At 32.4% G+C, this 16506-nt stretch overlaps 1 protein-coding gene across 2 annotated transcripts in view; it reads right to left on the reverse strand.

Moving 5' to 3' along the window:
- LOC145330618 (FMRFamide receptor-like) overlaps positions 1-16506 on the reverse strand; it is a 167750-nt gene that overhangs the window by 17512 nt on the left and 133732 nt on the right. For both annotated transcript variants that reach the window (XM_080175280.1, XM_080175279.1), the window contains 2 exons: positions 6351-6399; positions 3225-3328 (listed from right to left, as the gene is read on the reverse strand). In XM_080175280.1, the coding sequence (XP_080031406.1) occupies positions 3225-3328; positions 6351-6399 (153 nt within the window). The remainder of the gene's footprint in view (positions 1-3224; positions 3329-6350; positions 6400-16506) is intronic.

Here is a 16506-nt window from a genome sequence, read left to right on the forward strand (position 1 = left end):
CACTCTTTGGCCTGCAACAATCAACTAGCCCTCAACACAGCAGGATGGAGTATGATGGCGGTTACAAGTGGAGGTCTGACTCAGCCAGAGAAGTATAGGAATGTGAACAGGGATAAGGATACATAAACTTGGGTGTTGATTACCACAGTAGCTTCAGACAAAGTAGCTTCAGGACAAAGTAGCTTCAGGACATTTACTTAAGAAAAGTAGCTTCTTAAGAAAAATAGTCTTCAATAGTAATAAAGGTCATGGCCGCAGCGCTCGGCCCCCTGGCCTGCCTAGCCGTGGGCGCTCGGTCCCCTAGCCTATAACCTAACCTAACATATGTTAGCCTCAGAACATTTATTTAAGAAAAATATCATCAACTGATAATACATAGGTGGTTTAAAATTTTGTGGATTTTGCAAAAAGTTGTTGATAGATTTTTACAATTTTTAATAATGTTTTTTACAATTTTTAATAATGTTTTTACAATTTTTAATAATGTTTTTACAATTTTTTGGTAAGGTTAGGTTAGGTTATAGGCTAGGGGGCCGAGCGCCCGCGGCTAGGCAGGCCATGGGGCCGAGTGCTGCGGCCAAGTTCTTTATTAACAGTAGAGGCTACTTTGTCTGAAGCTACTTTGTCCGAAGCTACTTTGTCCAAGATCCTCCAAAATGAACTAATTACATTTTAGCAGCTAATTATAAATTTAAAAATTTAAATATTTACATGGTATGGTGCGTGAGGCGCACCCAGATGCGCAAAAAAGGCAAGTTTTATGCACGTTTTCTATAACCACGCGCCCCATGTCCAATATTATTTTTTAAATTTTTACAGGCCTAATGAGTTGTAGAAAAAAAAGGTTTTATGGCTCAGAAAGAGACAAAGAAAAAATATGTTTTTATACATTATTATGGAAAATAACAAGATTATTATTTATGTATACATCTAACTATGGATTTATTATTACTTGGATATTACACCAGATTATCATGTACTCTAATAGAGTGAAACTTGTAGCGGGATAAAATAACGATCCACCCCTTGTCCCCCTTTATCCCATCCCTTCTACTAGATAAACGAACTGACCAATAAATGATAGGGAAAATAGCAACCTAAATTGACGAAATTTTTCCCCTGTTATAATATCCATGTATATTCTACATCCATTTACCTAACTATTCAAGGACGAGTTTGTCTATAAGTAGCTAATAATGCTTTAAAAAAAGACAATGAAATAGTCTGTCCATTCTATAGAAATTTGACGTGAAAGCATTATTAAAAGATGGAACTGAATGATTCAGACGGACAAACATATAAAGTTTATAAAGAAGCTAGACAGCAGAAAAAAACTACATGTTTATCTGAAATTGACATCCTTCTGTAACATATTTACGATGTTTAAAGAAAAATAACATCTAGCTTATGTTTCAGGCATAGTGCACTGGATTTTAAATAACTCTCACCCAAAATCATTAAAGTTATTTTATAGTACCTTTCGTGACATCGCCTCTTAAGGGGCGTTTCATCGTATTTTCCCAGTCTCTTTAGATAGGTTATTTTAGGTTAGGCAATTGCCCTGCAGGGTTAGGCAATTAGCCCCGCAGGGTTAGAGCCCCCTAGAAAGAGGAGAAATGCTACTGTGAAAAAAGGTACTATTCTCGTTTTATTTTTTTGAGGAAAGAAGGGATATAAGTTAATCAAACTGGCATTGTATTTTTACACCATAATTTGAATTTATCAAAATATTTACATAATCTAATTATGTTTTGAAGTCAGCCAGTCAGATGTTCCAGAAAAGTCAGATATGAATTTTTTAAAAGTTTAAAAGCAACAATCCCCCATACTATAAAATAGTAAGAGGTGTGAGGTCCCCTAATTTCCTGTAATAATCCCTCCCCCCCCCCCCCTATTCCTTATTTTCCAGAGATATAGCCTCGTAGCAAGAATAGAAGCATGTTAAATAATAAATCTATCTAGTGATAATATAAAATTAAGATTCAATGGTTTACTTGAGGAGGGGAGAAGGTTGGAATTGATATACCCATAGACAGACATCCAATGTTTTTTTTAATCCTCTAAAACTTTGAAATCCCTCATTTTACCCCCCTCAAAATTAAAATAAACTCATTACATATCCTTCTGCAAACCCCTCATTTTACCCACCTCAAAAAAATGGTTGGGCATTTGTCCTCTACGAAACTTTCAGGAATAATGTAAACTAACAGGTTTAACCGTTTACAAGATCTTATCGGACATACATCCATCCAGCTAATTTATTATGAAATAAAAAGTTCTACTTTACGTAGACAATATAAATAAGTAGGCTGGAGTTTATTAAGTAACTATCTAATAATGAAGCGACAACATGTCATATTTTTTGTTGGGATATGTAAGTGATAATACTTTATTTTGGCAATCTTTACAAATCTATTCTTACATTAGACCCGTCCAATATTATCATTTGTGGTAGCGCTGCTACTTTTAAATTAGTAAATTCTTTCGACGGCTACTAAAAAATCGATGAATCAATATAATAAATTTCTTTATCCTTTTGAAATCTAAATTGAATGTTTATAGGCAATTTATACCAAAAAGTAATATATATCTGTCTCCCCCACTTTCCGCCCCGCGTCACCCGTCCTGAGGTGAATTCTCAAAAAACTTTTTTACTCACTGCCTCACTAAAATTAGTGAGGCTCGTTAAGAATGAACCGTTAAGAGGCCACTATACATTTTACCATCGGTCAATAATGGCCTCTCATTGGCTAATTTTTTTTGTTACGTCATAATCAGTCAGACACTTTTACTGTGTTCGTTAAGAATTAGGTGGGGATAATTTTGCCTCACTGCGAGCCTTACTGATTTTAGTGAGCCAGTGAGCCAAAAAGTTTAAAAAGAATCCACCTCTGTATTCGACAATGATATTCCACAAAATGTTATGCTACAGAAGACAGAATTTTCCACTCATAAATTGAAAGGAAAATTTATTTTGTAACCTGTCTACTGTGCACCTTCCTTTTCTTGCTGACGTAATTCATGTCTCATTATAATTATACTCCAGAGAGCGGGAGGATCCTACACCTCCCCCCTCCCCCCCCAAATATTTTATTTGTCCATTTCCTATTCCTGTAACCCTGATAAGAAACATACTATTTACAGCATAGCGAGGTCATAAAAGGATAAACCATTAAGATTAATTTCCTGTCAATTGACCTATCCCTGCTCTCTGAATGACCAACCTGTCTGAGTTCTGACTTGATACCATTCACATCCAGGTCATCATGATTCATGTTGCTAGCCTTGCGGGACCCCAACCCATCCAGGTTCCTGTGATTGTTGTTGTCTGCAACAAAAAAAAAGAATATTTATCTTTCTAAAAAAAGAAACAGGATGTCTATTTGTCTGCATGTTTGTGGCGAAGGATTTTATTAACCCCTTAACCGAAATGGTTTACCTTTTCAGCTTCTTAAAGATTCATATCTATTTTAAGAAATGGTACTCCAACCCCTCACAAGAGAAGTCACCCCGAGAAAAAATACACTTCCTGCCACTCATTTTTTTACGTTTTCCAATTGAAACCTAAATCAAAAGTGAAATCACACCAAAAATAAAAAAAAGGCTTTACTGTTCTTGTTGAACTGACGTTAAAACCTTATTATATAAAAGAAGCTTCACTTTAAAGAAGATCTAGTTTCTACTTAGTAAAAAAACTTAATTTCTTGTGGAATGAATTTTCGTTGGCTAAAAACTAATAAAAAGGGATTTTCTTTTAAATTATCTTGTGTTCTCAGAGATTACCAACAGGGTATTCAGGTATACAGCAACGGATGATAAATTAATCCTACCCACAATTCTGACATGTACAACATTACTCTGGCTACATTATGTAACTAAATTTAAGGAAGAAGATAATGTAGTTTTATTCTTTATTTCCCTCCCTGTTTTAATCTCCGAACTAAAATTAGTTAAAGCACAAAATTGTATCTTTTCATTGAAACAAGTAAGCACACAACTGATGGAGCGAAGCTTTGGAATAGTTAATGTGAATGTTATGTTTTTTTTGGCTTTACAGTGGATGAGCTAAGTCGAAAATGTCCGTCCGTCCGTCCGTTTGTAAGTAATCGGAATAGGGGAATTTTTCGGCTGCTGTTGAATATATACAGCAGATTTTTTTTTTGTAGATTCCCGTTATAAATGAGAATCTATAATGTAATTTGTAATAATCTGTCGGTCTATCGGTCATGCTACTAAATATCAATACACATGTAATGTAAAGAGGTGGATATGATAGGTAAAGGTAGGTATTACCATTTCTGAGATTTTACAGGACAAACTCGAAACAAAGCGAATACTAATCATAAACACATCCAGGTGATATAGAATATAGGACGAAGAAAACTGTTTTCATGAGTAAGCTAACCTAAGATTTGTAGAACATACTTTTCAAGGTAAAACAAATTTTGTCTCTGTTCTTTACTTTTAATCAAGTTTTGGTTAAAAATTTGGAAAACAGATTTATTACTCTAGATTGTCGATCAGACATAATTATACGTCCAAATAAAAAGGACTGTTTAGCAGACAAAGATTTTAGTTGACAAAGAGAGGGGTAGGTTTCTGGTAGAATCCGTAAAGGTGTGTGTTTTAAGGCTTAAAATAGTAGTAAAACAATAATATTCACTAAATATGTGTATTTCTTATTGAAAAGAACAATAGACAAATTTTTTTTTAAAAAGTTAGCATAAATTTTTTATCGTTCTACTACTGTTTTTAGCTTATAACCTTTACGGATTTTACCAGAAACCTACCCCTCTCTTTATGATTTAATCCCATAATCTTGCCATAAAAGAGAACCTTAACAAGGATGACAACATCCATAAAAGCGAAGCTCTGAAACGGAAGGACAAACGAAGTTTAACACCTGTAGAGTGTCAGAACTCATTAATCAATATATAAAAGTCGAAAAATTTTAACCCCCCCACTTTAAAATATAAAATATTTGGACGTTTATGAGTGATATACGCGAAAATTTGAGATATTATAAAATTTTTATTAGCTTACTTTGGCAACAAAAATAGTTCAGACAATTTCTGAAGAAAGTTTTACATTTCCTTTTTAAAAAAAGTTTTTCTATTTTAAGTATAGCAACTCTCTAAAGCTATTTTTAAAATCAGTCCTTCCATTTGGTTGAAGTTGTACAATAATCCTATTGGATGGATTTCTTAAGAATGATCAATGATTTTATTTTAAAAGCATCACTACAATTACAACTTTTAATAAAAGATTTTCTCGTATTCATTCGAATCCGGTGGATAGGAACCGGTTCTCATCCATACGAAAAAACTATGTCTAGCATCTTATTATATCCAGCTTTCTACGAATATAAAAATGTACAATCATCAGATGAAAACCAGTCTTTTAGCCGGTGCCTTCGGCACCTCGGGGCTAAAAAAACTAGTTTTAATCTTATAATTGTACATTCTATATCCGCGGAAAGCCGTCTATAATACGATGCGAGAAATAACTATTACAGCATTATAAAAGCACATTATTAAAAGATAATTATGAATGTTCGTTTAGCCCTTAGTTCAGGTTTAGTGCTAATCATGCTACTATACTTGTTTTTAAATTAAGGTTCTAAATAATAAACCATCACTTATAACTGCAAACATTGTGATAATGCAGTTAGGGAGTTGAATCCATTTTTATAGAAGCAGAAATATAATCTATGATTATGGTTTAGACCCTCTAAAACTGTAATCTACCCTTCCCCTTTCCCCTCTCTTGGTGAAGATATCTTCAACGCCGATACGATTTTTGAAATATAAGATTCCACTTTTGTCTCTCTTGTTGAAGATATCTTCACCAAGAGAGGCAAAAGTGGAATCTTAAATTTCAAAAATCGTATTGGCGTTGAAGATATCTTCACCAAGAGAGGGGAAAGTAGAATCTTACATTTCAAAAATCGTATCGGCGTTGAAGATATCTTCACCAAGAGAAGGGAAAGTAGAATCTTACATTTCAAAAATCGTATCGGCGTTGAAGATATCTTCACCAAGAGAGGGGAAAGTGGAAAGGTAGATTACAGTTTTAGAGGGTCCAAACCATAATCATAGATTATATTTCTGCTTCTATAAAAATGGATTCAACTCCCTAACTGTAATGTATCTAATAAACCAAATTTTAATAACTATTTAATATTATCTGTTTTTACATTGTCAATATATTATATATATATTATTTATTGTCCTGATGGAGGATAATTGTCCAAGATCAGGGGTTTGTCGGATCTTACGGTAAATAAATTTGAATTGAATTGAATTGAATTAAATAAGTAATTTTTTGACAAATAATTATTATTTTGTTACCTCCATTGATATTACATCCATTGTGGCGCGCGCTTCCATTTTCCATGTCCTAAAATAAAAAAAATAAATGTCTCTGAAAAACATTCTAAAGAATTTTAAAGCAAATTTTCTAAATTATACATTTTAAGCATTTATTAATATTACATTAAACATATACTTTGACAGCCATATTTAAAGCAGTTTATTTAAACATTTAGTTTAGGGTACATACAATATGCAAATCCAACAATAAGTAACCATTATTTAGTTGCTACACTGTTACAGGAATCATCATGCAAAGTTTGAAATCGTTACGACAACTTTAACATGCTTAGATTAACGATAAAAGCTAACGGTTATTTACATATGGTTGTACGGACATACCCTAATTATATTATTAAATTATTAAAACAGCTTCGTTGCTCAAAAGGCATTATGAAGGAAAACACCAAATACAAAAAAGATGAAATATTTGTAAACTTCTATTTTTTTTAACCTTTTCATAATATTAATACCAAAATTCTACTTTAATTAAACATTAAAATAAATCCGTCCGTCCGTCTGGAACGGATAGCTTTTTTTCGTTATTTTATGTTAGAACTGTCCTATCGATTTTAAACTTTGCATGGTAATTCCTGTAAAAGTTAGGCACAATTTAGAAAGCGTAATAACTCTATAATCGTTACCAGAATGTCCGTACGTCCATTTTAAACATGTTGATTTTTAACTTTTTTAAAAACAAATTTTTATGTGATGTAATAATCCGATTGATCTGATTTTTGGAATACTGATTCCTAGGACACAAAAGTACAAAGTTATAATCGAAGCATGTCTATAAACATGTGAGTATGTATGTAAATATGGCATTAAACATTATCATGCGTTTAAGCAGTTTTTTAAAACAAATTTAATAACAATTTTGTTTCAACTGTTATACATTTATATTCTATTTATTGACACTCTACAAATTTTAAATTTTCGTTTTTCGTTTTTCCTACCATTTTAAAGGTTCGCTTTTATGTATGTTGTCATCCTTGTTCTTATTTAATATGGGCTTCAAAGAAATCCACTGAAACTCTGCACTGTACTCTTTTGTTTCAGTATTATTTATTATTTATTGGAGCTTACACCACATTTATTATGTACTCTAATAAGTGAAACTTGTAGCGGGCTAATATAACAATCCCTCCATTCACCCTTTTCCCCATACTCTCCTCTCCTATTGGTTAACCGAACTGAACAATAAATTACAGGGGAAATAGCAACCTAAACGAATGAAATTTTAACCCTGTCATAATATCCACGTATATTCTACAACCATTTTTGTTTCTAAATTCCTTACTGATAAATATTTGATATCTGACTTTCAAAATGATTACGTGGTTACAATATAAATGCATAAGAGTAGATTTAAAGCAAGGAAGCAACCTGCCTCAAAATACATTGACACTTTTTGTAGCATAACAAAAAAATTACTTAAACAAAAGCCATGGAGATTTGACAGAAAATGTATACTATATAATGGAGGGGGGGGGGGGGGGCATCTCCTGGCAAAATTCAGAGAAAATTTTTGACTCTCTATTTTCTAACTTTATTGGAGGAAGAAAGAAAATGAACTATAATTATTTTGATAACATTTTCAATAATTAGAAAATAATTATTTAATTATCATGCAATCACTAAATCATCATTTTAAACATTTAAACATAAACGTAATTATATTTTTAGATGTCATAAGTATTACAGATGTGAAAAGAGTAAAAGTATTTTTTTACATCTTTAAACAAAAGTGCGAATACACCCCCCTAGGTGTCCACTTCCCTACACCCCTAAACATCTTACTTGAAAAGTGTTTACATCCCTCAGTTACACCCCCCTAATACAGCCAAGGAAGGTGTGAAGGTAAAAAAACCATGCCCTCAGGGGGGGGGGGTGTGAATTTTTCTTATTGCCAATTCAGAGACACTTTTTTACTTTTGAATGAGTTGGTGGACATTTAGAGGAGTGTTTTAACTCGCTTAACCCTACACCCCTCTTGTTGTATGTAAAACACCCTCCTTGATTTTCTAAAAATTCACCTTCAAAATTTTCTGGTGCGAACAACCCAATGCACGCCACTGGCTTTTATACATTGGACAGTTGATAAAATGAAGAAAAAGGATTAAATTATTCAGAGGTTTTCTATTGTTTATATAGCAAATTTAGGTTTCTAAAATCAAGGAACTTTAGCAAGATTTTCAAGAATTAAAGCTTCTCTAAAATCTAATTGAGAAAACAAGGGTGTTTTAGTTCATTTCATAAATATTTTTGTACTATGGTTGTTAATTTAGGCATGTTAGAATTGTCCTATCGATTTCAAACTTTGTATGTTGATTCCTGTAGTAGTTGGGTACGATTTAGAAAGCGTAGCAACTCTATAATCATTACTAAAATGTCCGTATGTCCATTTTAAACAAGTTGATTTTTCTACTTTTTTAACAACAAATTTTCAAGTGTTCTAATTATCCGTTTTATCTGATTTTTGGTATATTGATTCCTGGGACAACAAAGAACAATATTATAAGCGAAGCAACTCTATAATCAATTCCTAAAAATGTTAGTATGTCCATAAACATTATCCTGCTTCAAGCAGTTTTTCAACAAATTTACTTACAATTTTGCTTCGACTCTTATACTTTTAAATTCTGATTATTCAGTTCAGATACTATACAAGTGTTAATGTCCGTTTGTCCTACCGTTTCAGTGCTTCGCTTTTATGGATGTTGCCATCCTTGTTATTAAGAGAATTATGAAATGTTTAAACAATTTTATGAATCATTTTTTTTATAATCTTTTCTCACAATTAATTCTTTTAATGGATATAAAAGAGATGTGGAAAAATTGTCGTCAATTTAGGTTGCTATTGCCTATTTCTCCTGTCATTTGTTTGTCAGTTTTTTCATCCAGTAGGAGGGAGGATGGGGGAAAATAAACATAACATAAACATAAAAATCTAATGTAAGATCCAAGTAATAATACATCCATTATTCTTTTACTAAATAAATAAACTGCTTACTGGGATAAAGTTTTTGCTAAAAATAATATATAACCTGTTAAACCTGAAAGATTGAATTGACTTACCAATGGAGTTATTATTTGTTATTTGAATCTTACATCAGATTATCATGTTTTCTAATAAAGTGAACATCCAATCCCTTTACCCCATTTCTTCCCCCTCCTATTAAATGAACAAACCAATGAATGACAGGGGAAATATTATCCGCGTATAATATTCTACATCTACTGACTTACTATCTCAAGGCTAATAAACAATGTCGACATGGTAATTTATTACATTTTTATTCTGGATAAAATTATGATGTAACTCCAGTTTCATAATTACACATTGAGTTTAGTCTATCTTTATAACAAAGTAACGAGGATCTATGTGTGTGCAGTGCCTGTGAGTAAAGAAGGACTTCGCTGACCGCTGCACCGATATGTTTCTCTTATACAATGAAGTTTTTAAAATTATTTTGGAGGAGGATACCAATACCCTACCAAAAGAAATTGCCCATTGAAAAAAAATGCCAATCCCAAAATCAAACTCTTCTTACTTTTAATCTTTAAAGTAAACCTTAAAGTGGTGTGAGTCGACTCTCCCCCACCCACTTCAAGGCCTCTAGGGGCGTGGCTGCAAGTCATTGATAAAATAACAACACCAAAGCTCAACAGGCTCAAAAGCACTTTGTTCAATATTTTCCTGTGTCATCACTGTTCAAATAAAAACTTTTGTTTTGTCTAATATTTTAAACTTTGCATTTTTTACACAAGTACAATAATATTTATATTTAACCAAAACTGTATGAAAAAATAACTCAACAAAGGCCCTGTTTTATGTAGGGATTTTTTTAAAGGGTCATACTGTAAATTCAAATTTTTTAAGGGCTGTATCTATAAATATCTTTTGGGTCATACTTTAAATGATCAAACTGAAAGACTAATTTCTTTTATGGTTTTTTTTGTTTGGAACCTAGTAAAAGTGTCTGACTCTGATTATGCCATAAAAAAAGTAACCGATGAGAGGTCACTATAAATTTTACTATTGGTCAATTACAGTGTATACTGGTCTCTCATTGGCTAATTTTTTTTACGTCATAATCAGAGTCAGACTCTTTTACTAGGTTGATTGTTTGTCCATAAAATAATTTTATTACTACAATGTATTAATAAAATCTTTTGAAGTTAATTCTGTTATGATGATATATTGTATAGGGTATATCTAAAAATCTTTTAAGAGTCATACTGTAGTCTACAAAAATTTTAAGGGTCATACTGTAGTCTACAAAAATTTTAAGGGTCATACTGTATTCTATAATATGAAGGTTTATACTTTGTTATACTTGAGACGTGTTATGCTAAACTTTGTCTAACTCATCAACATAAATTAGGCATTCTAATTCTTTGTAGCGCATCAACTTTATATTCATGATATGTACGTACATCTAAAAGTCCCTCCTTGCAAAGAAATAAATATTAAAAAAACTGTCGTGCAATCTAGCTAACTTCGATTTAATACCAGGGATAACAACTTTAATTACAACCTTAATGAAGATAAACAAAACTACCTATTATGTGTATTATAATTTTTGGTGGAAAATTTTGGACACTCAACGTTTACACATAGGTAGGGAAGGGGCATCAGGCTGTTCAAGTTTTTAATAACATTTTCATATTCGTTGGCTTGACAACTTTGGTGACTTTTATTGAATTTTGATTGGTTGTTTCATTAAGTTAAGTGTTCAAACGTTTTAACCATTAAGGGGTAACTTTTAAGGGGTATGTACATCAATTTCTCGATCAATGTCTTACCCATTTAGATCCCTGGTTTGTGCAACACAATCAATCAATAATACAAAGTAGTACGATGTCTGTCTGTCCGTCCGTCCGTCCGTCCGTCTGAAGCTTAAGATCTCGGTAACCACTGAACCGATCGAATTCTACTCTTGAGGGTATATACCTATTGGTCCTGTGGTGGTTTTAAGCTATTTTCTTGGGGGGTGGGACACCCCTAACCCCCCCAAAAACAAAAAATCCCCCCCTTATTTTTTATTTTGCTCTGATACAGGCTGCCGCAGGCTGCCCTTTTTATTATTATTTTTTTATTTTTTATTTTGCTCTGATACTGGCTGCTGCAGGCTGTCCTTTTTATTATTATTTTTTATTCCAGCATTTATTTTGAATGAAAGAATAGCAACATTCTCTCACTAAAAACAATAAATATTAATTTTTTTTATCACCTCTTGGGGCAAAGCCCCTAGAGGCTAGGGGCGAAGCCGCTAGTATTTAATAAAATAAAAAAAACAAGCAATGAGTACTTAATGGTCATAGAGTAGCTATGATGATTGGAACATTGCTTATTTGGAACTTTAGAGTGCCTATATCATAAAGAATAAAGGGAGACGAAAACAGACAATTTAGTCAAATAATATCATTTCAAATAATTCCGTTGTTAGCTACTAGCAGCTAGTAGCTCTGGGTTTGAAGATGCTGGAAGGGGTAGAAAACAGCATAAAACCTATGATTTGTGTCATTTTTTCCAAAAAAGAGAACACAATCGTTGCAGCAATTAGCTTGGACCTTGTATATAATGATTCTTAGGGAAAACATCAGACGTAGATTAAACACATTTAAAGCCTAAGCCATTGTCTCCTCCCTCCCTGGATATTATCTATATATGCATTGTTGAAATTGTGGAAGACATATCTGTCGAATTAGGTTTGTATTACTTAAAGTGTACATGTAAGGATGTCAAAATTTACAGCAAATAAACCTGAGGTGGGTTTTTATAAGTGAAAGTGAAAGTGGAAAAGGGGGTGGGGGCAAATATTATAATGAACAATCCCCCGTAGGAACTAAACAGAGTATACAACTTAAGAATTCAAAATTTTAAAGTTATCATTTTAGCCATTTGTATAATGTCTAATACAGCTATAAAAAGATGCATTAATTAATATGCAGCAAAAATAGATTTAAGATATTTGTTTTTCTTCTATGAAGGCCGTACCAAGAAAAGCAAAATAATTAAATAAATAGTTGTATACTCTGTTTAGTTCCTACGCGGCATTGTTCATAAAAATATTTGCCCCCACCCCCTTTTCCACTTTCACTTTCACTTATAAAAAACCCACCTCTGTTATTTTAGGATTCAAAAATTGTAGTATTCAAAAATCTTAATTATTGACAGGATGTAAATTATAAATTATTACCTCAAATATTTTCAAAACTTTCAATTAATATTATTTTTTGAAATAATTACAGTCTTTATGCATTGGCGGGGGGGGGGGGGGGGTGAAGAGAATAATTAATCGGGCATTATTCTCCTTTAAATACCAATAGAAAAAAAGAAAAATATGATTCAGTCCTTGATTATTCTATTATTATATTTTTAGAATTATGGCCATTTTCAAAGAACCACACAATTGTCTGGTCATATTTATATCACATCCACGTGGGGCTCATGGTTGCCTTTAGGGTTTTACTATGCTTGAGATTTTATACCTTTAATTTTTCCGCCCGTCAAAAAACCATTTTCTGCAAATTAAAGGATCATGATGTGTGTCTATAATTTGTGAGCCATGGCCTCTTTTATTAAAAAAAATATATACAACGTAAATAATGATATCATTTTTAAATAGTCAGCTATGACCACATATTGTCATAAGTCGACAAACTAAATTATAATAATTAAGTTGGGGCAAAGGGTGGGAAAATGTTTCTGGTTATTTCTTTAATGCCTTTTTAAAAGCCTCTTTTGTAATTCAGATAAAAGACTTATTTTTGACAAAAATGTTAAATATTTTAAGATCTTTATATATATAGTTGGGTTTTATCTTGGAGTGAGAAAAAGAAACAAACATTAACTAAAACCCCCCCTCCAAACAATTGATAAGAAGTAACAAATAAGTTTACACATATTAATTATATCCTTATAATAAAGTAACAGGATGACTGTTTGTCTGTACAGAAGGATCTCGCTAACCGCTGAACCGATCGGGTTCTCCTTAAAAGGATAGCTTCTCATAGATCCCGGGAAGGTTTATAAATATTTTGGGGGAGGGTACCACCATCCTCCTAAGAGAAATCACAAAAAATCGGAAATTTTTAAAATATTCTTAGAGATTTGAACGCATCATAGAAATAGCACAATTTAAAAAAACAATTTTCTTCTTAAATTGGGCGTTGGAATTCAACTCCCTTCTTCTCAAGTTTCCCTAAAGGCCTCTAGGGGGGTGCCCCCCCCTCCTCATTTTTAATTTTAGTTAAAAAATTTAAAATTTTTTTTTTGGGGGGGGATTTTTCATTTTTTTGGGGGGTTTTAAACCTTCCCGGGACCTATGAGAAGCTACCCTGTTAAGGAGAACCCGATCGGTTCAGCGGGTAGCGAGATCCTTCGGTACAGACACACAGACACACAGATACACAGACACACAGACATCCTGTTACTTTAGTATAAGGATTAACTTAAACCAATTTCTAGCATGGCTTCGAAAACAATCAATATCCGCTGGATTAGAACCGGTTCTGAGACATACTTTAATAGTTATTTCTCTCATCGTATTTTAAACGGCTTTCCGCGGATATGTAGTTACCTCCCCTGAAATCTGTTGGCAGGGGTAAATTTTTTACCCCCCCCCCCCCCAAATTTACCTCCGGGGTAAAATGTTTTTTTTTTTTTTTTTTTTTTTTTTTCGGGGGGGGGGGGGTAAAATTGAAAAAATTCGTTTGGAGGGGGGTTGGTAATCACCACTTTACCCCTCCCCTCCCCTTGGACGTCCTTTGGGTTGGGTTAAATTTTTGTATCATCATTTGGGATGCAATTGTCTTATCCCATTAAATCCTTGCTGATATATAAATGTACTTTATGATCAACATCAAGCTGTAGAATAATGATTTTAAAGCTACTATATAAAGCTTCACTGAAAATGACAAAAGCCCAAAATTAGAACATGGATTTCATCAACAAAAAAAAGGAAAACACAGTCAGTCTAATCGTCCAGATATCTGCAAACATTCTAGAATTTTGTTTTTATTAGAATACGAGACAATTTAGATAGGTAAAAGTTTAAAATATGAATTTATACAATCTTCAAAGTTTTTAAAGTATTGAATTTTGTTTTGTCTGGCTCAACAGCAGGGCTAGGTAGCCGCAAGCCAGCTGCTATAAAATCTGACAAATTAAAAGGATTGAAATTGCAGCAAATTGGCGGCTTGTTTGCGGTTGCCGAACCTCGCCAAAAAGTTTAGCAGTAAAAAGCATAAAGATACTCATGCAAATTTTTTTTTACAAGAATATTGCTGATTTTGAAATTTTCCTGGCAAAAACAAAAAAACATGTATTCAAGCGGGGGGGGGGGGGGGGGCAGTAAAATAGATCAAAACTATCCCAGAGAGAAATTTACATATGAATATAAAAAAACCTTTCCAGAAATTGTTAAATTTTCAAACTGAAGAAAAATATTGAATAATTAATACATGCTATTTTTTTGTTATGATAATTTTTGACATGTGGAAATTAAATATGTTAGATATGAAATCTGATCCTTACACGAATGATAAAATGTACTACTAGTTCTTTGTTTTGATAGGCAGAACATTACAATTTTGATTTTTGTTTATAAAAATCCTCTAATCAACTATTGGATAGTAACTCGTCGAATTTACTTTAACTTTAAAAAGTTTGTTAATAGGCATAATATTAGATTAAAATACTAGAGGAGAAATGGGTTAAATAACCGTATGTCCCAATCCCAATGATCTGGTGCCGACTCTCATTTGGATCTTTAAAAATTAACTAATGGTGTCGGGAATATTAACACAGCCAAGTAGCAGAAAACAATTTGCTAGCAGACGAAAAAGGTCATTGGAAAAGGAAAAGTTATCTGTATATACATCTATACTATAGATTTGTTGGCATAATGCTCATATAATCATAATTTATCAAAAATGAGGGGGGGGGGGCTGGTTATTACAGTTAAAAGGCGGAAAATTAAAAAAAAAATTTGTAAAATCAATCAAAACCAGATATTACAATATTCATGCAGGATAACAAGGACAACTACGTCCAATAGTAGCGCAGCTATTTATGCAAATAAAACAAAAATTTGAAATTTTAGACTTTTGTCTGGCGCAAGAAGGAAATAAGAAGGTAATACACACACACACACAAACAGACAAACACATCTACACACACTCGCACACACAGGCAACTGAACTTTGTATGAACTTTTAGAGCATGACAGACCGACCAACATAATTTAAATCTAGATTAGCTTTCCATTAATAACAACAACAAAAATACAATGTATGTATGTTTTCTCTTGTTATCATTCTCAAATCTTATAAAATTTAGAAATAATGTTTTTTTATCCAGAAAAAAAATATTTTTGAAAATGCAAAAGAAATGAGAAAAATAGTTTATTTTTAAATTATTATATACAATACCTATACATACAGATAAACATATTTTTATTCATTCAGAAGACGTTCTATGAAAAAAAAACGAAAACACGTAGATTTAGATAAAAGAGAACAAAATAAGCTATGTAAGTTTATAAAAAATAACAGTTAAATGCAATGAAAATGAAAAAAAGTATCTGAAGCTAAAAGACAAAACTTAAGACATAAAGTAAGAGTTGGTTTCCCTCTTGTCACATTTGGACCACAATCATTAAACAAACGTCAATTTCAAGCTCGTTGTAGGTTAGGTTAGGCAATGATAAAACTAGCCCCGCAGGGATGGTACTGCGTAGGTACAGGTTCCCTCCCATAGGGGCTAGAAATGTGTTTTTCTTTTCAAAGATTGAATAAATAAAATGGGATTGTTTTGAAATAGATTTGATTAAAAGCACGAAAAAAAGAAAAAAAGAATTGCAGATAGAAATGTTTAATTACAGAGTGGCTTCGCTCATAAAATAATAATGATTAATGAAATTCTATTCAATCAGTAGAACGTCTTCTTTCATAGATCTAATAATGATTAAATACATTAAAATCTATCTTTCTAAGATTTTTATTAATTACTTTTAATTTTTACGATTTTAATTATTTTATTGGATGCAATTTAGAAATTGGTGAAAAAACCAACCCCCCCAATCTTTTTTTTAATAAATGAAAAAAAGGGGGTATATTTTTCTTT

This window comes from Acartia tonsa, chromosome 10 (genome assembly GCF_053477335.1).
Source record: "Acartia tonsa isolate MP-2025a chromosome 10, ASM5347733v1, whole genome shotgun sequence".
In the NCBI taxonomy this organism is placed as follows: domain Eukaryota; kingdom Metazoa; phylum Arthropoda; class Copepoda; order Calanoida; family Acartiidae; genus Acartia; species Acartia tonsa.